The sequence below is a fragment of the Scylla paramamosain genome, chromosome 23 (assembly GCF_035594125.1).
Source record: "Scylla paramamosain isolate STU-SP2022 chromosome 23, ASM3559412v1, whole genome shotgun sequence".
In the NCBI taxonomy this organism is placed as follows: Eukaryota; Metazoa; Arthropoda; class Malacostraca; order Decapoda; family Portunidae; genus Scylla; species Scylla paramamosain.
Window position 1 is genome coordinate 7,455,486 of NC_087173.1, and position 22,500 is coordinate 7,477,985.

Genomic DNA, 22,500 nt, shown 5'->3' on the forward strand with positions numbered 1-22,500 from the left:
CAAACAACACTAACAAAACACAAGCAAATCCCACAATCCACATAACCTAAACCATCAAGCGACAAAGCCAGGCATCATAAGGACACGCTGACGAGAAACCCTTACTCCCACGCTTCTCCAAGACTCGATCGGCAAGGCGTCACTTAGCCTCCGCCACGCCTTCCGCTTCTCCCACGTCTCCATTAGCGGCAGGAGAGGACGCGGGGGGGGGGGAGGAGGCGAGAAGGGACGCAAAACAGGATTACACGCCTTGCAAATCCCGCAGGAAAAACCGAAGCGGGAATCAGCGTGGAAATGAAGAAAAAGTGATGTAGTTATCGCACTTTATTATCGTTAAGAAGGAAGCTGAAGAGAGGGAGTTAAGGGGGGAAGTCTCTCTCTCTCTCTCTCTCTCTCTCTCTCTCTCTCTCTCTCTCTCTCTCTCTCTCTCTGAAGTATATATATATTTTTTTCTTCTTCAATTTCTGGTACTTTGTCAGTCTCTATTTGTCTGTCTCTGCCTCTGGTTATTGTCATGCTCTTTCTGTGTCCGCTTCTCTATTTGTCTGCGTCATTTTCTAGCTGTTTGTAAGGTTGCCGCAGCCTCCTCGCGTGTTTGCTTTCCTTGCTTGTGTGTATGTTTCTCTTTGTGGGCCTCTCTCTCTCTCTCTCTCTCTCTCTCTAAAGCCTGAAGCATCAGTTTTCTTATTTCCTTTCTCCCCCAGATTAGCATTAATTCCTCCACTCTTCTTTCCTCGTCTTTCTTTTGTCTTTCTCTTCGGGCCAAGACAAACACACCTCCTCCTTCTTCTCCTCTTCCTACTGCTCTTCCTCCTCCACTTCCGTCGCACACTCGTCTTTCTCCCCCAACTCCCCTTTCCTCCCCCTCTTCCCACTCCTTTCCTCCACACTCAAACTTACCTAAAACAAACTCACTTTTTCTTTCCCCCGAGTAGCTATTAAGTTCCCAGACGCGCAATACTCGTGGGTGGGTCTCGATAAAGCAATAACGTGAAAGCTGACCAACGGGTGAGGCTGCCGTTTGGAGCTTGTGAAGTTGTAGGGACGTGAAGTTGTAGAGATGTTTGTGAAGTTTGTTGTAGAGATGTGAAGTAGAGATGTTTGTGAAGTGAGGACGTCAAATTGTAGAGATGTTTATTTGTGAGTTCGCTAAGATATTTTTTTGAAGTTGTCGATATGTTTGTGAGGTGGTGGCGGTGTTTACGAAGTTGAGATGATGTTTGTGAAGTCGTGGCAACGTCTGCGGTCTTAGGAAAACATCTGTGCGCCAATATTAATAGTAACAGGAACGAAAATGGAAAACTGTGTTTTTTTTTTTTATCTATTTATTATCTAGTCGGTGGCATTCCAGTAACCTCCCCATTTTACATATATCTCATGCAATACGTGGCGTTGATGTGTGATGAGAGAATATAAGTAACAAGTAATAACATAACTTTCCTCGATGCAGCGTTATCAATACAGAAGACAATGCCGAAAATAAAACAGCTTTAGTCGGTATTAAAATGTGACTTATAAAAGAACGAGGAATAAAGCTAAACCTCTCAAATATCTTCCAAGCTTCAGCAAACCCTCCTCTTCCTCCTCCTCCTGCTCCTCCTGCTGCTGCTGCTCCTTCTTTACTTTCTCCACCTCCTCTTACTCCTCCTCTTCTTCCTGCTCTTGGTCCTCCTCCTCCTCCTCCTCCTTCTTCTCCTTCTCCTGCTTTTGCTCTTCCTTCTCCTCCTACTCTTCCTCCTCCTCCTGCTGCTGCTCTTACTGCTCCTCCTCCTCCTATTCCTACTCATACCACTCTTCCTCCTTCTCCTCCTCCTCTTCTTCCTCTTCGTCCTACCCTCTCCTTATCTCTATCCACCAGCCACCTCCTCCTCCCTCCAAAGTGTTTCCCTCCATCACTTCAATTCCAAGCGAGGCGCCTCTTCCTTCTCTTCCCCTCCCCCTCCTCCTCCTCCCCACGTCAAGACCACTCACTGGAGGCGAATGCAAACTTGAGTCGACGCGGTTCGGTCCACATTCCAACACAGTGTCTAGGGTTCAGAATAGTTAGCGTGTGACTCATCTGCATATTTTCCACCTTCGTTGTATGCGCGGCACTTTACGACTGGAAGAGGAGGAGGAGGAGGAGGAGGCTTAATCATTATTCAGTGCACCGTTTACGAATCGATCCATTTTGACGTAGATTTGGTGACGTCACTTTTAAGTTAAGCGCCTTTGGTCTTCACGGGGTGGTTTCCTTTGGGGGTCTATGGGTTCTTTAGGGGGTCTGGGAGGATTTGAAGGACCTTGTTAGTGGGTCTTCAGGGGTCTTCATGCTCTGGGTGTGTTGATTTATATCCTTAAGGGGTCTTTCCGAACGTCATGGATACAAAGAGGGCCTTTCCAAGGGTCTTGTAGGGGTTCTCAAGGGGGTCTTCAAGAATTTTTCAAGGGGATCTTTATTGGGTCCTTTACCTGGGCTTCTTATGGTGGTCGTTAAATGGTTTTCATGGTCTTAATTGGTCCTCCACAGGTGTCTTTCTAAAGGGTGTTTCTCCTATCGATTAGTTCACAGTGGTGCATAAGTGAACTCCTCAATATTCTGACACGATTCCTCGATATTTTTGTTTTGTGCTGTCTTTTGAGTTTTTTTTTGTTTTTTTCTCTTAATAATGGTTTGGCGTGTTTCTGATATTACGAGATGTGAGTTTGACTTTACTGTTTGTTTATTGTGGCCATTGGCATAGATACTGTTGTTGTTGTTGTTGTTGTTGTTGTTGTTGTTGTTGTTGTTGTTGTTGTTGTTGTTATTGTTGTTATTGCTGTTGTTCTCCTTCTACAAGAACAAAATCACCATCAACTTTTTTCTTCTTCTTCTGCCCCATTTGATCTTGTTGTCATAGTACTAAAACAAATCAGTTAACCAATCAATCATAAGCATATTTTCTCTCTCTCTCTCTCTCTTTCCTTTCAATGTACGTTTAATACTCCCACATCTGCTATTCTTGATTTCTTTTGTGTATTTCTTTCACTTTTCCTGCCTTTTCTACATCATTTCATTTCACAGCAATTCCTAACTCAAAGTGCTAAACGCTTCTAGTTTTTAATAACCAACTACGCTTCTTTAATTTTTTATCTCCTCCGTTTCACGTGTATAACAGTGCTTTTCTTTACTTTACCTTGCCTTCTTTTCTCTTTTATATGTATTTTTCTTTTTCTTTCTCCATTTTACATTTACGATGCTTAAGTAATTTCTTTCTAAACACTTTTTGCTATTTTACCGTAAAATCACGTTCCTTTACTTTTTAAACAACCTCTTAACACGTAGCCCCTCCTCCTCCTCCTCTTCTTCCTTCTCTCTCGCCGCCTTCCACTCTCTTCGCAAACCTTCTTTCTCTCCGTTTTTTTTTCTTTCCAACTTTTTTTTTTAATCCTCCATCCGCTTTCTCTTTTTTTTTTCTTTCCTTCGGTATATGAATATTTTTCTTTTAACAGTCTTCTTCGCATTATCCTCCCTTTATTTTTTTGTGTTATGTCTTCTTCCTCCTCCTTCTCTTTCTCCTCCACTTGCCCTCTTCTTTCTTATGCATACGTGTACGTATTTTTCCTTCAATAGTCTTCTCTTTTATCATAAATTTCTAACCTTCCTTCACTTTCCCTTTTATCTTCTTCGTATTCTCGTTATACCCTCCACCTTCTCCCTCTGCTGTACGTAATCTCTTCAGCATTATTCTCTCTTCACCAGTATCCTTCTCTTTATTTAGCATTCCTCAGCCTTCTCCGTTTTCCTTCCCTCCTCCTCATTCTTCCCCTTTGCCCTATTCTTCCTGCTCTTCTTTCCCCAACATACTTTTCTATTCAAACGTCTTTTTTCTTGACTTTAAGTTGCATTTCTGTTTTCCTTCTTTGCTATCTTCCTGTGCCCTCCATCTTGCTCCCTTCCTCCTGCTGCTCTCCTTCTTCTGCTGCCCTTCGCCAGTGCCCTCCACCTCCTGCTCCACCCTGCTTTCCCAGCCACATCGTCAACAGCGGCAGGCGTACGTGGATTAAATATCTTTGGTGAAAAGCTTGCGTGTTGCGGAAACCTTTGATGGGAGAGAGAGAGGCCCACCTGCAATGCGGCGGTCAGGGAGGGTATTATGTCAACCAGCAAGCCTCTACACACTTCCTCCCTCACCCCCCCCTCACCTCAGCTCACCTCATACCGGGCTCCCCTCTTCCTTTCCCCCTCATAGCTTTCAATACCATGTTTTACTTACCTTCCCTCTATGTGTGTGTCAGTCATGCACACACGCATTCTCTCTCTCTCTCTCTCTCTCTCTCTCTCTCTGTTTACTAACTCTCTTCCTTTCTTTTCTTCTTCTTTACTCTTTCCTCAATTCCTATCTCCTTTCTCGACTTGCTTCACTCTTTTTCCTAGCTCCTCCGCCTCCTCCTCCTCCCCCTCCTCCTCCTCCTCCTCCTCCTCCTCCTCCTCCTCCTCCTCCTCCTCCCCCTCCTCCTCCTCCTCCTCCTCCCCCTCCTCTTCTCGAGCCGAAGTTGTTTGTTACATGTTTGCCTGGCTTACTTGGCTGCCTTCCTGTTTTGTGGTGTATATGAATGGTCATGAACGTGTGTGTGTGTGTGTGTGTGTGTGTGTGTGTGTGTGTGTGTGTGTGTGTGTGTGTGTGTGTGTGTGTGTGTGTGTGTGTGTTGTGTGTTTGACTTTGATATTTTCTCCTTTTTCTATAACGACTTCACCCCCACAAAAAAAAAAAAAAAAAAAAACACTGCAAACAGAAAGTACATGTTTTTTTTTTATATGAGGAAATGGAAAAAGTTTATATATTTCCTTTTGAAATGAAAAAAAAACATTTACAAATATGCCGGTAAATGGTTTTTCTCTTTTTTTCTTTTCTTTCTTTTTTCTTTTTTTCGTATCTATAAAACTGAGTATTGCATTACCATCTTATTTCATCTATTATTAGCGACCATTGATTTTCTTATCTTACGTATTGTATTATCAAGTTCTTATTCAGCTATTATTAAAGACTATTCATTTTCCTATCTACGTATCATTATTTACCTTCTGCCTATCACGTGGTTACCATTTACCTGAAAAATGAAACCAACTGACGGTGAAACTAACGGACGAATGCCACCCAAGAATTCACAATCTCATCTCCCGCTTCGTCAGCATGCGAGGGCTTCCAATCGCCTTAATATCGTTATAGTTTTTACCTCCCCCTTCCCCACCTCTCTCTCTCTCTCTCTCTCTCTCTCTCTCTCTCTCTCTCTCTCTCTCTCTCTCTCGATAATAATAATCCTTTGCAGCTTTATCAGTTTTATTATATTACACTGAACTGCATCCAATAAACAGGAGGAGGAGGAGGAGGAGGAGGAGGAGGAGGAGGAGGAGGAGGTGCACAAACAAACATCCTTCCCCCCAATACAATTAAACTTAATTTTCGGGTCCGAGTCTTGAGTTCGGCTCAAGTTCGAAACTAAATGCGTAGCAGGAGAGGTCAGAGCCATCAAAGAAGAGGTCAAAGGTCACGCCTGGAGGTCACGAAGGAGAGGAGGGAGGCATACAAGCGTGAAGGAGGGTGAGAGAGAGGGAGGGAAGGAAAAGGAAGAGGGCTTTGGTACACTGAAACAAAAGATTAGGTTAGCTTCGTTTTAAGACTTTTCTTTCGTCTCATATCACAGTTCCAATTGTGTTCTTTTTTCTTCCCTGCGTTGGATTCAGTCTTTCTTTTTCTTTTTTTTTTTTTAGTTCCATTAAAACTGGCATACTCTCTCCAGTCTTGAAACCAAATAGACGCGCATAAGCCGTTTGTAGAAGTCTCCCAATCATATATACATATATATATATATATATATATATATATATATATATATATATATATATATATATATATATATATATATATATATATATATATAATATATATATATATATATATATATATATATATATATATATATATATATATATATATATATATATATATATATATATTTATTTTTCATCATTGGATCCGTTTTTCTATTGTTACTTTTATGGACTTTAGTTTTAATTTTGAAGTCTCCACTGTAATTCATGTTTCAGACGAAAGATTTAGTTCGTTTCGTGTTGTCTCTTTTCCTTCGTCTCATATCACGAATGCAATTGTTTTTTCTTTTCCTGCGTTGGCTTCAGAGTCTCTTGTGTTTTCCTCGACCTCGTTGTTGTTATTTTTAACCTCCATTACAACTGACACTTCCTCCAGCCTGAGAATTAAAAGGACACACATAAACTGTTTGTAGAAATCCTCTAATTATGTTGTTTTTCGAATTACTTTCTTTTAGGGGACTGCGTGTATGAGTGTAGGCAATTTATTATTTCCACCCCACTGCCAACAAATTATGAACGAACGCACGGACCAGCTGGAAATGATGAAAAATGAAAGGACAGAGTCACTTCCTGATTTTCTGATAGACGAGTACACCTCAAATTTAATTTACAGGTAGGCGTGCTATTTATTAAGTTCCCTCAGGTGTAGGAGACCACGTACATTTAAATTTCATCCTATATATAGCTATTCATAATTTTCCCCACTACATGAGCCCTTTACTGCAAGACAAGTTTTGTTTCCTTTAATACCTATCAACTTTTGACACATTATATTTGTGCTAAGCTCTCGTAAATATTTCCGTAACGTAAAAAGACAATATTACTTTGCTTTCTCTCTTTTCTTTTCCTACGTCTCCATGCAAACACTTCTTGCACTGGTCGAGAGGCGAAGGAAGGGCGGCCATAGCAGTAAAGAGTTAAATCACATGCGAGTCAAGTACCTGAATATTGTTAATTTCATAAACAATCTGCTTAAATCACTGACTCAACTTTTGGAAAGTTTGAGAAGAAAACTAATTTTTCTTTTCTTTTGATTAACTGCTATTTGGCACATCTTACCTTAACTAATAACCACTCTGAGACATCTTTTCTTGTTCTATAGACGCTTCGAAACATAATACTAATTAGAAATGGATAAATCTATTCTTTTAATCCCCTTCTTTATTGCAGACACAAACATTCCTTACATTACTTCTAGCGCTGTGAATTATTGTATATCTTACTGAAAGAGTTATTAAAGCCTGAAAAGCTGATGCAAGTTTTAAACCACTCACACTCTTGACGTGACAAAGGCAAATATATCAACAAATGCGCCACGTAGTCAAAGTAGAAATCCAGAACTCGATGGTAATTCACACATACATCTTGTTTGTGAGCGTGACGACACAGTAATAATCTATTTTCCAACACTGTAATGGAATACGACATCCATTCACTGTGGGTCTATTAATCTTTACTAACTCATTATTTGCATGTGTATCTACTTGCTTATTTCTTATTTACCTGTCAACGAAGGTGATGATGAAGGGACGCGGAAGGGAGCCGAAGAAGAGGGGAAGAAGGTAATGGTAGTGAGGTTACTCTACTGATCACCACCCTCCCCTCTCCCTCAACTTCCCCTTTTTCTTTTTCTTCATTCTTCTTTCTTCTTCTTGTCTTCCATTTATATCTATTGTCGCTTTTTTGTTTCTAGTTCTCTCATTCCTTTGTTTTTTTTTCTTTTTTTTCGTCTTAGTTTTTCTTTTTTCTCTCCTCTTGTCTGTTTCTTACTTTCCGTGTTTACTCCACCTTTTCTTGTTTTCTCTTGCTGTCCTTTCTTTCTTCTTTCCCTTGTTTTCTTGTCTTTTTCCCGTCTTCTGTCATCGTGTTTATTTATCCTTTCGTTTTCCTCGTTTACTCCTCCCTTTCCTGTGTCATTTCCTTTGCACACCTTTTTTTTCAGTAAAGTTGTAGTTTTATTTTCGTGACTCTCTCTCTCTCTCTCTCTCTCTCTCTCTCTCTCTCTCTCTCTCTCTCTCTCTCTCTCTCCCTCCGTTCCCCTTTACACACATAAAGGCATCACTCCTACGATATTTGCCATTCACGTGCAAACACAAACACACACACACACACACACACACACACACACACACACACACACACACACACACACACACACACACACACACACACACAAAGAAAAAAAAAAACAAAGGAAAGACACAAGAACACACTCACAAACACATGCATAAAAACCATCCACGCACCGTACCCTTACAAACACGCCCTATTGTACCATCACGAACTCACACGGTACGTACCTTTCCCATGCATGCACAGCTACCGGGACTTAACTTCTTTTTTCCTTTTCTTTTTCTTTTTTTTCCCCCTCTCTCGGACAGGTCAAAGAGTGCACTATTACACGAAATCTTCCGTCTCTTTGACCTTCTCTGACGCCACAATTTTCGTTTCCCCCGGCGGCCCCTGACCTGATTTAGGAAGCCTGGAGTGTTCCCTGATGTTATTACGAGCTCTTCGTCAACGTGGCTGCAACGAATAATACGCCACAGCCAGGCAGGGGGACTACAATTACGGAAATTAGATGACGCAAGCCAGCTCCCATTAAGCGCATGCAGATATCCTAGGGCCATTTTTTTTCTCAGTTTCCCCTCTCCTCGTTTTCTTTGTGTGCTGCGTGAATGTGCCGATGTAGGTGGTTTCTGTAGCGGTTTAAATTGCCTGGGAATGAGCAACAGTGGGTCATAAAACCGTAAGTTCCTTGGAAAGTATAGAAGACGAAGATTTCCAATTCAACTCTGTTTTATTCCGCCTTGTTCCCTGTGTGTGTGTGTTCCATGCGTGTGTTGTTGTGCAGTGGCTTAGAGAGTCTGATATGAAATTGTAACCTCTTGAGCAAATACAAGACAAAAGCAGATTTTTCCAACTCAATCCTGTTCTCTTTGCCTTGTGCTCTGTGTGTGTGTGTGTGTGTGTGTGTGTGTGTGTGTGTGTGTGTGTGTGTGTGTTACATGAATGTGTAGGTGTTGTGTAGACTAGGCACGAGTTTAGGTTGTGAGAAGCAAGGATATGACAGGAAATCATCACCTCTTGAGTAGGAATAATAAAAGATATGTAGTTTTTTTTTTCATTCAATTTTCTTTGTTATTGGTGGTTTACGTGAGTGTATTGGTGTTAATATAGTGGTCTTGAGTCTGAAAAGCAGCTTAGGGTGTGGAGAGCAAGGGTATAATATGAAATCGTCACTTCTTGAGTAGGGACAATAGTAAAAGTGTTTAGTTTTATTTTTTGTGTTTTGCGTGAGTCTGTTGGTGCCGTGTAGTGGCTTAGAGAGTCTGGGTACGAGTTTGAGTTAGAAAGCAAGAGACGTTGTTTAGTTTTCTTGCAACGCTAAAATTTCAACCGGTGACTCAGTCTTTCAAGGTGTAGTTATAGTGAATGTGGACGAATTGTGTGTGTAGAATGTAAGGATTTAATACACACCGTCACCTGTCCAGCTGCCGTCATGAAGTTAAATTATTTTAATTTTTATTAACCTCTGGTAAAAAAAACAAACAAAAAAAAAAAGCCTCCCCAAAATATAATAAAAACACTGCAGGTTAATTACAGGTATCGTACGCACTGCCGTGTATGTTAATGACTTTAATTAAAATTGGCGTTTAATAATTTTCCGCTATAATTTCGAGTCATTCCTAACCTTTTATATGCAAAGCTAGTGACCTCGCTGGCTGCAAGAGAGTCGAGTGGGGACATAACTCTAACCTAACGTAATCGAGCATAACCTACTTTAATGGCGTAATTAAGACAACCGTTGTGTCCTTTTTGACTTATTCATAACTGCTGTCAAAACGCCGCGCAGGTAACACTCCCTCACCTGCCGTTGACTGAGAGCCTCACCTGAACACCTGAATCCCTGCTGACGTAGTAATGGTGTGAAAGGAAACATGAGGATAACGCCTTACCTCTCTCTCTCTCTCTCTCTCTCTCTCTCTCTCTCTCTCTCTCTCTCTCTCTCTGTGTGTGTGTGTGTGTGTGTGTGTGTGTGTGTGTGTGTGTGTGTGTGTGTGTGTGTGTGTGTGTGTGTGTGTGCGCCAATTAACTCACGTGCGCAGGCAAAGTGTGGACCCATGTACGAGGTGTTATTGCATACACACCCACACACACACACACACACGTCTCAGGCGGTGTGTGTGTGTGTGTGTGTGTGTGTGTGTGTGCGCGCGTCCATTACCTTGATGTGTGCACGTGCTTGTTAAACTAATTGGAGAATAATTACTAAGCAAAATTACCCCTCACGTGTTGTCCTCCCAGTCTCCCCCCCTCCCAGCAACACCACCACTACCTACAACTTTCTCAGCCACTATTCCAAACTACTACTACTACTACTACTACTACTGCTACTGCTACTGCTACTGTTATTTTCCTCGGGTACAGCAGACAATAATGTAGTTGTTTTATTTACGTACGTTGTTCCTGTAGTTAGTTCATTGATGGTCACCATAACTACCACCACAAATATTCCTTCTCCTCCTCCTCCTCCTCCTCCTACTACTACTACTACCACCACCACTACTACTACTACTACTACTACTACTACTACTACTACTACTACTACTTGGCCTTCAACAAGAAGAAGAAGAAGAACAACAACAACAGCAACAATAAAATCATAAAAATAACAACAAAAATAGCACCACCACCACCACTACAATTAGTACCACCATTAACACCCCCACCACAAAACTGAACGCTTCTCCACACACTAACCTAATTTTCTCCCTACTCGTGGCCAACTCCATTTCACCCACTCCTGCATCTCACTTTGGCAAGAAAACATCAAAGGTTCCTCAGCGCAGCACGGGTACTTGACTTGCGGGACGCTCTACTCTTACTAGAATCTTGTCTGCTGGAAAGGACGCAAGGGATGTGGTGGCTGGGGGATGGGGGGAAGCCTGAAAGGGGCGTTGTAGTGTTAGAGTGGGCGTGAGTGTGTTGAGGACGTATTTTATTCTAGAAGGGACTCGGCTTTTCATAGCGGTGGCTGTAAATGTAAGGATAAGGGAAGTTTGGGGTTGTGTATATCGTGGTGTTGGTGTGAGGGAAGCCTTGTTTTGGTGTCCCAGTGGTGCATGGGACTTCTGGCGTGTTTTATTTCGGGTTTTGTTTTGTTTAGTGCATGGAGATACGGAGACATGTGCGATGTGATGATGTTGAGTTATTGTCGTCACTACTACTACTACTACTACAGTGGCTTCTATTGGTTCTACTACTACTACTACTAGACAAGTAATACCGATAAAAGCAAGTTACTTTTTTTCATACGAGCTTCATTTCTCAACATCACGCACAAACTCTTCCACTAAACCAGGGAAACAAGAACTGATGCGCCTTAAAAGAAGACATAAACCCCATTTTCTTTACGACACTCTTTACTCGTTATCTTGGAAGGGAATTCAGACTCATTTCGTTTATGTCGTTAGGACGAAATCCCGTTCACTACCTCTTCCATTTTCCTTATGACGCTCCTTTCCCCATTTTCTTTGCTTTGCTCTCTTCCCTTTTCTTCATCACGCCCTCACGCTTCCATTTTCTTTAATCGGAAATGGTTGGCCAACTTCATAATTTCCGAGTCGTTGCCCGCCACGGAATTAGTCTCGGCTTATCTCCGCGGCCAGGAAATAAAAGGATGACTCGCTGTCTTAACACGTTCCGGTCGATGGCGGCTTTCGTCTCGTCACAAGAGAAGATAAACGAAATTCTATTAAAAGTATAAAAAAAAAAAAAAAGCGGAGTGAATGATGTACAGTCGGGATGCCAAGTGAAGTCGCAGCTCATTCATTTTTTTTCTTTTCGTTTGAAGCAACATCACTTAGTACTGTGACTATACCAAGATGTTGAAAATCATCATTGAAAAATAGTAAAATAAGGCTTTCTTAATACATTCCTGGCAATATGCTTTTTTTCTTTTCTCTATAATTGTTTAAAAAAATATATATACAAAAACTTAGGTTACTGAAAATCGCCATTAAAGGAAAAAAAAAAAAAAGAAAAAAAATCCTATTATATTCCAATGGTGTGTCTTTTTCTTTACAAATGAAAAAAAAAAAATTCTGCAATAAAACTTAGGATACTGTAAATCTATACACGAAAAAATAAATAAATAAAACACTTTCCTGCCAATGATGAAAAAAAATTCCACAACAAATAAAAAATAAATAAATAAATAAAAAACTTGCAAACGTCCATTACTTGTTCGCTTGTTGTTTTAACGCTTTCTTCTCTCACCAGGACTGTCCCGCGGCCCACCAGAGTGATTAGCCGAAGTGTCATGGATGCTTTCCCCACTGATGATGTAGAATTATTGTTAAACTCTTACTAAAACCTTAAAAAAAAAAAAAAAACTCATAAAACTCAAATGACTTCCACTAAAGACAGCTGAAGGTAGTGGAGATAAAGCATACAGGCATTAGAAAACACCGTCCTCTGTCTTAGATAAGTAAAAAAAAAGAAGAATAAGAAAATATATAAAAAAGTAAAACAAAATAAATAAAAAAGATAAATAAAAAAACCTTAACCAACCAGTAATCTCCTCTTTTCCTTACATTAACGAAGAAAACCACACCAAGATAAAGATATAAAAAGTCAAATGGCTTAGGATATCGGAAACCGCTATTCAAAAACATATACAACACCTTTCACATGTAATTACCTGTTTTAGTGCAATGATTCTTTCTTCCCCCCACCACAGAAACCTTCACAGTGGATCAATATATTGGGTCCTCAGTACATAACCTGACCTGATTCTCGCCTCGGGGAAACATTAACAGCGGGCAGTTGCTACATGTTTGAAGTGTGTAGTGTTTAGGCGCCTTTCTGTAAAACGTTCATAAAACACAGCAGGGTTCTGGTGAGAGGGAGGTAAGGACCCGCTGGTTTTTGCCCTACAACGCAAACTGGACCAGGGAGTAATGGTTTTTTAGTAACAGTATTCGCAGACCAGTCTATTGTATACTTGCATCTTTTACTTTACTTGCTATTTTTATTTTATTTCATTTTATTTATTTATTTATTTTTTTTTGATGAACATTAGTGTTAGCATTTATGTGAAGTCTAGTAAAAGTATTCATTATTATTATTATTATTAGTCTTGGTATTTGGTTAGTTTGTCTCTCATAGTGTATTATTCTTTTGTCATCAAGGTTTGCATTTGGTAAGGCTGCGTTTTCCACCGGATTGAAATTAGTGTTAAGCATTGTTGTTGTTTTTGTTGTTGCTATGATAACTGTTACTATCATTGTTATTGTTGTTTCTACCACCGTCATCATCAACATCATCATCCTCACTATGATTGCACATAAAAGACTAAAAGACTATATTATTAAACTTCACAAGTATAAAAATATTCTTACGTCTTAATTAAGAAACAAGATTTTTTTATATAATCTACCCCATGGTTTCTGAATAATAGCATTTCTAAAGGACTAAAACAACACATTATTTAGAGTGAGTAGCATGAAGCATATTCTCAAGCCATAATTAAGTGATGAAATCTTTCTGCTTCTTTTCATAACCCATTATAACATCCTAATTAAAAGCACAACAAGGATTCTAACGCGTTATTTGTGTGAATGTACTTAACGCAGGAAAGCAAATAAGAGACTGAAAATAATGAAATATCCTGAATGAAAACAACTGTTGATGTAATTACTGCGTTATGTGTGGGAGCATTGTGTTATAGTCTTACTTCTTTTATTAGCGTAGTCTCTCTCTCTCTCTCTCTCTCTCTCTCTCTCTCTCTCTCTCTCTCTCTCTCTCTCTCTCTCTCTCTCTCTCTCTCTCTCTCTAAGATCTCTCTCTTTTCATGTATTTCTTAAAGTCAATTGCTCTCACTCGTCCTATTTCTCTTCTCGGTCATCGTCCTTCTCCTCTTTCCCATAGTTCTCTCCTCTTACCCTTTTCAACCTCTCGCTTTCCATTCTTACGAGGACCACTTCACTTTCCATCACGGCTCTTGTCTAATCTCAATCTCACAATAAACTCTAAGATAAGACTGACCTACATTTCACTTACTAAAATGTATGCGATACCAGACAATTTTCCTTCCTCTTTGTTATTATTGGACGCCAGAAGAATGCGACGTCTGGTTTGGATGGATTAAGTTGGCTTATTTCAGGATAAAAAAAGACGAGCGAGGAGTTAACTGTTAGCGAGCGAAGGCAATGAAGATTTGACAAATGTTACTCGTTTGCGAATGAGGACAATGGTAGATTATGTGGGTCACGCGACAAACAAATGCATAGAGAAGCCCGCGACAAAGAAAAATGCGAATCCATACTTCCATTATGCTTTCAGGGCAATAGTAGCTGCGAAGAAAAAAAATTATGTAAGAGTGAAAAAAAAAAAAAAAATAAAAGATAAAAGATACATTTAAGGGAGAGCAGTAAAAGGACACTTAGCAATACAAATAGAAAGCACTTAGAACGAAATACTGTCGCAAACACGGATGCTGACAGTCAATTTGTTGCTAAAATTCAGTTTCGTCACTCCAAGACTGGAACCACATGATAAAAAATGAAAAAAATAAAATAAAATACAATCAATAACACGATTACGACCTCCACACACACACACACATTCGAGCCACGTGACCTCGCTGACACGGCGTTAAAACACCGATCACTCCACCCCAAATAATCAGGATAATTGCACACCAAAACATGCTCTGCTCAACACGTCAGTCACAGTCATTTTGCCACCTGATGACACGCGAACATTGTAACACCGCCACTGAAGCTAATTGATCCACGTATTCCTGTCGTGTTTTGAAACGTGCGGCAAACTAGCGCAGCATTCGTTCAAAAACCCTTATTTGATTGCGAGGAACAGAATTATCTAAATAGAAATAATCTGATATCTTATAATTCAATAGTTTTGGTAACAATACATTACATTTGCGGCACGGGAATGTGTAGACCAATCAGCGAGTGAGACCATCAGACAGTGGCAGCGATACCACATTCAAACGTCAACAAATAGCAAAATTATTGACAATTGTTGACACGTAGTAGAGGAAGTATATTAGTGAGGCCACCAGGAACTCCCGCTCACTTGTGACACTAACACACCAAAGACAGAAGAGGGAAACTCAGGGTACTCACAGGACACACAGGACACACAGGGTACTCATGCGGACACAAAATAAACTATCAGGAACTCCTCACTAGCTCACAACACTAAGGACCGCTTCTAAAACACTTCTGCGCCGCACGTCCACTACTTTCAAAAGGCTCTAGTTAAGGCTACACGAGTTTTTAAAGGTGTTTTTACAGTTTTAGTGGCAGATTGACAAGCTTTCTATATCATCAAAAGGAGAAACAGTCTTGAGAATACGACTAATGATCTCTGTGGCCTTGGAAAATAGTCGTGGTGAGGGAACAGAGAGTTTCTGAATAGGGAGCCCCGCTGAGAGAAACCCAGCAACACAACACACTCGGTACTCACACGGACATATGATAGATGACCGCCTTCACTCCCCGCGGCCGCTCTAGGAAGTTGTAGACTCTGGCTTGTGTTTTCCTGTAGCGGACGTCCCGGCGTGAGGTTTTATAGTTGAGAGGCTTCCCTAGGAGGCTCATTCTGGGCTGGTGGAGGCGCGACCCACCCACGCGACCTAACCGACGGAAGTCATGCCCGCTGGAGGAGGAAGAAAACAACAAAGGTTAATTTGAAGAAGGAAACAGTAACAGGATAGCTTATTATACGTAGTGTGTTTTTGTGTTTTGTCAGTAGGATGGCAAAAACAAAGAGTATTAGTGTTGTCAGTTTTCCCAGTGCCCCTCTCTCTCTCTCTCTCTCTCTCTCTCTCTCTCTCTCTCTCTCTCTCTCTCTCTCTCTCTCTCTCTCTCTCTCGTTATAATGATGAAAACACTTATTCTATCCAGTACAGATACGTAAACTACTATTAGTGTAGAAGAGAGAGAGAGAGAGAGAGAGAGAGAGAGAGAGAGAGAGAGAGAGAGAGAGAGAGAGAGAGAGAGAGAGAGAGAGAGAGAGAGAGAGAGAGATGTACCAGTGAGATAGTGTGAAGGTGAGTGATGTTTGTGATAATAACTGTTGTCATGCTCAGGAGGAAGAGGAGAGATAAGGGCGGAAGTGAGGAGAGGGGAGAGGCAGGAAAAAAACTGGTAAGAGGATGAAGAGAAGAGAGGGAGAAGAGGGTAATGAAATGAGAAAGAGGAGGAAGGAGATAATGTGGAGGAGGAGGAGGAGGAGGAGGAGGAGAACGAGGAGGCAGTGGAGAGAGAGAGAGAGAGAGAGAGAGAGAGAGAGAGAGAGAGAGAGAGAGAGAGAGAGAGAGAGAGAGAGAGAGAGAGAGAGAGAGAGAGAGAGAGAGAGAGAGAGAGAGAGAGAGAGAGAGAGAGAATCATTACTACTACTACTACTACTACTACTACTACTACTACTACTACTACTACTACTACTACTACCACCACCACCACCACCACCACCACCACCACCATTACTCCAACAATGTTCTAAAAAATGTATAAATGAAGACACATCACAACTTCCAATTAAAAATGATGAATGAATCACTACATCTTCTACAAACAATATAACAAACAATTCAATGCAAACAAACTTTTCCCAGCTCATTAATATCTCCGCTTTGATTCAACACAGAAAACAAAACACAGCAGCAAAGATTCTATAAATAAGCTAAATCTGGATACTCACGAGAAGAAAGAGATGATCATATTGCAAAAAAAAACAGGTTATTTTGGTTCATTCCTCACCACCTCTTCACCAGGATTCAACATTAATGGTGGGATGAGCTACTGACAACGAGAAAGGAGGAAAGATGTGAAAGGAAGGAAAGTGAAGGACGGGAAGGAAGGAGAGAGGAAGAGAGGAAGGGAGAGAGGGAGGAGTATGTAAAGGAAAAGGAAGGTAGGAAAGAGTGAGGAATGAAAAAAAAAGTGACGAAGAAGGAAGGAAAGGAAGAAATGGGGGTAGGAAGGATGGAAGAAAGAAAGGAAGGAAAGTAGGGGAATAGAGGGATAGACATAAAACATGACAAAAAGAAAAAAAGAAAAAAAATGCTATAAAAAATAAAGAAAAAACGCAGAAACTTTGATTAAAAGTTTAAAAAAATAAAGGGTTAGACTAAAAAAAAAGAAAAATAAATAAATAAAAAGAAAAACAAAATACACCTACAAGTAACACACTCAAAGCTGAATATTAAAATCCCCGAACTAAACACAACACGCACACTGAACAATTTAAATAAACAATAAACGAAACGGGCTAATAAACAGACTAAGCCAATTCTGAAGCAGTAGAGAAGTTAACCACACAGTCAGATTAGATTGCACAAGGTGACCTTAATTCCGGTGTGACCTCAGGAATGTTTCTATGCATGAGCTGGCCCGAGCTAACCTGACCCAATATTGGACGAAGAAAATTAAAAAAACGATGCATATGGAAATTTTAAGAGTCAATAATGAGATTTAAAACAAAGATACATTATTTGAAACCAGAGGACAGTAATTTTTCTACCATTTTGAGTACTTTCTGGTCTCGCCAACCAGACCAACCATGATCTAATTTTGAGAGAGAGAGAGAGAGAGAGAGAGAGAGAGAGAGAGAGAGAGAGAGAGAGAGAGAGAGAGAGAGAGAGAGAGAGAGAGAGAGAGAGAGAGTAAAAAAAAATAGTGATTAGAAAGAAAAATGTAAAAGAAATCTGAAAAGAAGGTATAAAGTGTAAAAAAGCCAAAAAAAAAACAAGTGTAAAAGTAAAAGCGATACAAAATCAGTGCAAAATGACAAAATCAGTGCAAAATGTATCAAAAAAAAAAGACGAGACAAAAAAGTTTAATAAAAAAGCATAGACAAATGCAAAAAAAAAGGAAAAATAAAGAAAAACATAAAAAAGGGACCAAAAACAACGAAAGGAACGAAAAGATAACAAGACAAAAAAGTAAAAAAAAGTATAAAAAAGGAAAAGAGGAAATGCCTAAAAAAGTAAGCAACAAAATTAAACACGAACTGAAAAAGGGGAAAAAAAGAAAAAAAAACACGAAGGTAGCAGGAAATTTCATGCATTGAGGCCCTCGATGTTACGTGAAAGCGAATTAGAATATGCATATGAAACACGAAATTTAAGCAGAGTAAGATGAAGACCGCCGAGGAGAGCTGCTTAATATTCAATGCTCCTGCGGGAACAGTGCTCAGGAAAATGGCCAAATCAATATAGCGAATTAATGCTCCAATATTGAGGCGAGCTAGCACAATGGGGCCTACCGCTGCAGTATTCATTAGCCCCCCCAAAGCGCCCCCCCCCAAAAAAAAAGCAATAACTGAGCATAGATAAAGAGTAGCATAAAAAAAAGATTAACATTTAAGTTTTTGTAAGTGAACACTGAGATATGTGAAAGTAGGTTATGTAGAAGTAGTACGAGGTATACTATTTTAGATTTTTACAGTCGTGTTTCATATATTTAAGCCATGGGTCTGTAGGTAAGGAAGGATTCATTCTCTCTCTCTCTCTCTCTCTCTCTCTCTCTCTCTCTCTCTCTCTCTCTCTCTCTCTCTCTCTCTCTCTCACACACACAAAGGACTGCGCAAGAAAGAGGAAAGAGGAGAAAAAAAAACTGTTGAAAAGACAAAAGAAGAATAGTGAAAAGAGGGGAAGAAATGTGAAAAAAGCAGAAAGACAAGAAAGAAGCTAAGAAGATGAAGACTGAAAAAAAAATTAACGAGGAAGTGCAGTAAGAAGTATGAAAAACGAGAGAAAAAAAAGGAAGAGAAACAGGAGTGAAGAAAAGAAGGAAGTTAGAGAAGGAAGAGGAGGATGAGGATGAGGATGAGAAGGAGAATGAGGAGGAGGAAAAGGAAGAGGAGGAGGAGGAGGAAGAGGAAAATGAGGAAGGGAAAATCACAAAATACCTTGAGAATTCTTCACATACCTCCTGCACACATAACGATCCCCAATTACCTCCACTCATTGAGGAAATTAACACTGCCCTCCTCCACCTCCCTACTTGGCAGTCACTCCATTTCAGGCCTGATGTGTAGCCTTCTTCTATTTGGAGTCCCGAAAGAGAGGGAGAGAGGGAGAGGGAGTGGAAGGGAGGAGACGAGGTTGGGAGTGGATGGATGGAGGGAAGGAGGGAGGGAGAGAGGGAGGGAAGGGAATGGGAGGAAGGGGATGGGAGGGAGGGAAGGGGATGGTGGAGAGAGAGAGAGAGAGAGAGAGAGAGAGAGAGAGAGAGAGAGAGAGAGAGAGAGAGAGAGAGAGAGAGAGAGAGAGAGAGAGAGAGAGAGAGAGAGAATAAAGAGTAAAAGAAGGAAGAGTAAAACAAATATCTATCCTATCCACCCTCCAAACACACACACACACACACACACACACACACACATGAACTTCAATTTTTACGAATCATCCAGAGATAAAAAAAAATAAAATAAAGTGATAGATACTAAAAAAATAATGAACGATAATGACGATGACTACGGCGACGACGATGATGATGATGATGATGATGATGATGATGATGATGATGATGATGATGATGATGATGATGATGATGATGATGGTGGTAATGATGAATAAAAACGTACCTTTCTATGCACGGTGATCACAGAGGTACAAGGGGGTCGTGTGAGACTGAAGGTCAAGGAAGGAAAGAAGGCAAGATGAACACTTCCGGTGGCAAAGTAGAAAATATGACGCATGAAAGAAAATCACGAAAAATCAGTTTAATAATTTGGGAAGGTCACGCATCTCTCTCTCTCTCTCTCTCTCTCTCTCTCTCTCTCTCTCTCTCTCTCTCTCTCTCTCTCTCATACATGGGATTATGCTTTTTGATGCTTATTTCCTTGTTAATGTATTCAAGTTTATTTCTCCATTTCCTCGTCCCACATTTCCTCTTCCTCTTCGCTCCATTTCAGCCTCACCACTTCATTCCGTTTTGTCCAAATACGAAAATAAACCTTTTTTTCATTCGTTCCTTTTTGTAAGGTAAAAAACAACAGAGACTGAATCTGCACGAACTTAATACGTATTCTCTCTCTCTCTCTCTCTCTCTCTCTCTCTCTCTCTCTCTCTCTCTCTCTCTCTCTCTCTCTCTCTCTCTCTCTCTCTCTCTCTCTCTCTCTCTCTCTCTCAGGTCACGTGATACCTAGTAGAAAGAAAACGGGATCCCAAATTTTCTTCCGGGTAGATTAAAGGATTTGCACTTGGGCGTATTTTTTTTTATTCCCAATTTTTCTTTTTTTTCCATTTTTTTTTAGTGGTGGCTGGAGTTCAAAACGATCGTAGGGGTGAGTGCACGCGTGTATGTATGTTTTGCATATAGACAAAGCCTTTACACACACACACACACACACACACACACACACACACACATCGACTCTGAAAAAAAAAAAAAAAAAAAGTTAAGGATGAAAAAAAGCTAAAACGTTGTAAAAATCAAGTGTATATTTTTCTTTAACTTTTTTTTTTAGTGGTGATCATGGAACGCGAAATTTTTCAAAACCTCTGCATAAGAAGGGGTTATATTAAACTGCCTTTTTTTCCCCCTGACTTTTAAATATTTGGTTCCTTTGTAAAAGTACGTAATTCAGAATGAAATGAAAAGACCATTTTAATTTTTGCTTTTTAGTGAGTCAACGAGGAATGGCGGGAATTCTTTACTTATTTTTTTCAGGATAAGAGCTGGGAGGAAAATAAATAGAATACAGAAAAATAGTGTTAATAAAGACTGATAAATACGTACGTTATGTAAGAGGAAATATAACGTAAGAATAAAAAAAGAAAGGGAAGGAATGAAAGGAACAAGAAAAAGGAAAGAAGGAAAAAAAAGTACTGGAATTCAAAGAAAGAAGAAAGAAGTGATGGTAATGTAATTAATAATAAGAGATGGTATAAGATAACGAGAGAGAGAGAGAGAGAGAGAGAGAGAGAGAGAGAGAGAGAGAGAGAGAGAGAGAGAGAGAGAGAGAGAGAGAGAGAGAGAGAGAGAGAGAGAGAGAGATATTCCCCCATCATCAAAGACAAACACACACACACACACACACACACACACACACACACACACACACACACACACACACAGCTATCTATGTTCTGCAGGAATAGTTAAATGATTCAATTAACGTAACAAGCCAGTAAAGACGTTTTGTTGCCACTAAACTTGAACTACAATCGTGTGTGTGTGTGTGTGTGTGTGTGTGTGTGTGTGTTAGCCATTATTCATATTTTTTTTTTTAGTGGGGAGGGGAGCGTGTCTTAGTGTTTACAAAATCTCTCTCTCTCTCTCTCTCTCTCTCTCTCTCTCTCTCTCTCTCTGTGTGTGTGTGTGTGTGTGTGTGTGTGTGTGTGTGTGTGTGTGTGTGTGTGTGTGTGTGTGTGTGTGTGTGTGTGAGCGAGTGTGTGTGTGAATAGAAGAAAGAAGAGAAGGAAGTATGGATGAGGAGAAATAGATGAAAGGTTCGTGTGTGTGGAGGAAGATGAGAGATAACCGAAAAGAAAAATGTAAAGACATGAAGTGGAAGAAATAAGAATGATTCTGGAGAAGCTTGTGCACATAACAGAGAGAGAAAAGTTATGAACGGAAAGTGAAGTGTAGCAAACGAAATTGAAGCGAGGCAGAGAGAGAGAGAGAGAGAGAGAGAGAGAGAGAGAGAGAGAGAGAGAGAGAGAGAGAGAGAGAGAGAGAGAGAGAGAGAGAGAGAGAGAGAGAGAGAGAGAGAGAGAGAGAGACAGGTGAGTAAACGGAAAGACAGGCAACTAGACAATCATAAGAAAAAAAAAAAATCAACCGTGTTTACCATTACAAAATTAAAAGAAAAACTTTCTCTTTTGACACTTCCTTGTGTAACAAAGAAAATTAACGTAACAAAGAAAGACAAAGCGAAACAGACACACAAACAGACAGAAAGACAGACAACCAGACACACACACATCATGAAGGAACAAGAAACAGTTCGTGCTTACAATCTCAACTCGTAAAAAAAAGAAAAAAAATCACGTCTTTTGCACTCCCTCTAAAATAAGACGAAAAGCTTTTAAGATAAGGCTGAGTTAGGTGAGCCAGGCATGAGGAGTGACCTGCAGCCTGTAATCCTGACATGTAATCTAAAAAAATAGCACAGGTCACGCCCTCGTCACGGTATCAGGTCACACGCGAGGCTCTAATTCCTCCCCAGCTCTTCCTCTCCTCCTCCCTCGCGTGACCTTTGAGTGTACGCGTTGGGTAGGGAGGGGGAAAAAAGTTAAATGAAGAGGCATAACGCACAACACGGTAACTCTGGTGAATTTTCTTTGTTTGCGAAGTAGATGAGAGTAAATGAAGAATGAAGAATATGAATAGCGTGGGTGGGTTTTTATTTATATGTGAACTAAGAGATCAAGAGATGGTAAAGGACATCAAGAGAGGAAGAAGTATAGCAAGAGAAAGGGAAATGTAAATCGAAAAAGAGAGAAAACTAAATTGAGTGAGTGAAGTAAAGTAAATCAAGAGGTGGGAAAACCTAAATATAAGGGGAAAAGTAAGTCGAGAAAGGGAAAACCAAATCGAGAAAAGGAAAAATTAATCGAAAGGGAAAAACAAATCGAAAAAAAGTAAATCACGAAAATGAAAAAAAGT

At 40.2% G+C, this 22,500-nt stretch overlaps 1 protein-coding gene across 12 annotated transcripts in view; it reads right to left on the reverse strand.

The window, feature by feature from the left end:
- The window catches only part of LOC135112088 (potassium voltage-gated channel subfamily KQT member 1-like), a 220,795-nt gene that overhangs the window by 108,087 nt on the left and 90,208 nt on the right, over window positions 1-22,500 (reverse strand). For all 12 annotated transcript variants that reach the window (XR_010274055.1, XR_010274056.1, XM_064026040.1 and 9 more), the window contains one exon: window positions 15,350-15,541. Coding sequence is in view for 10 of the 12 variants with exons in the window: in XM_064026040.1 (XP_063882110.1) it covers window positions 15,350-15,483 (134 nt within the window). In the remaining 2 variants the exon portion in view is untranslated. The remainder of the gene's footprint in view (window positions 1-15,349; window positions 15,542-22,500) is intronic.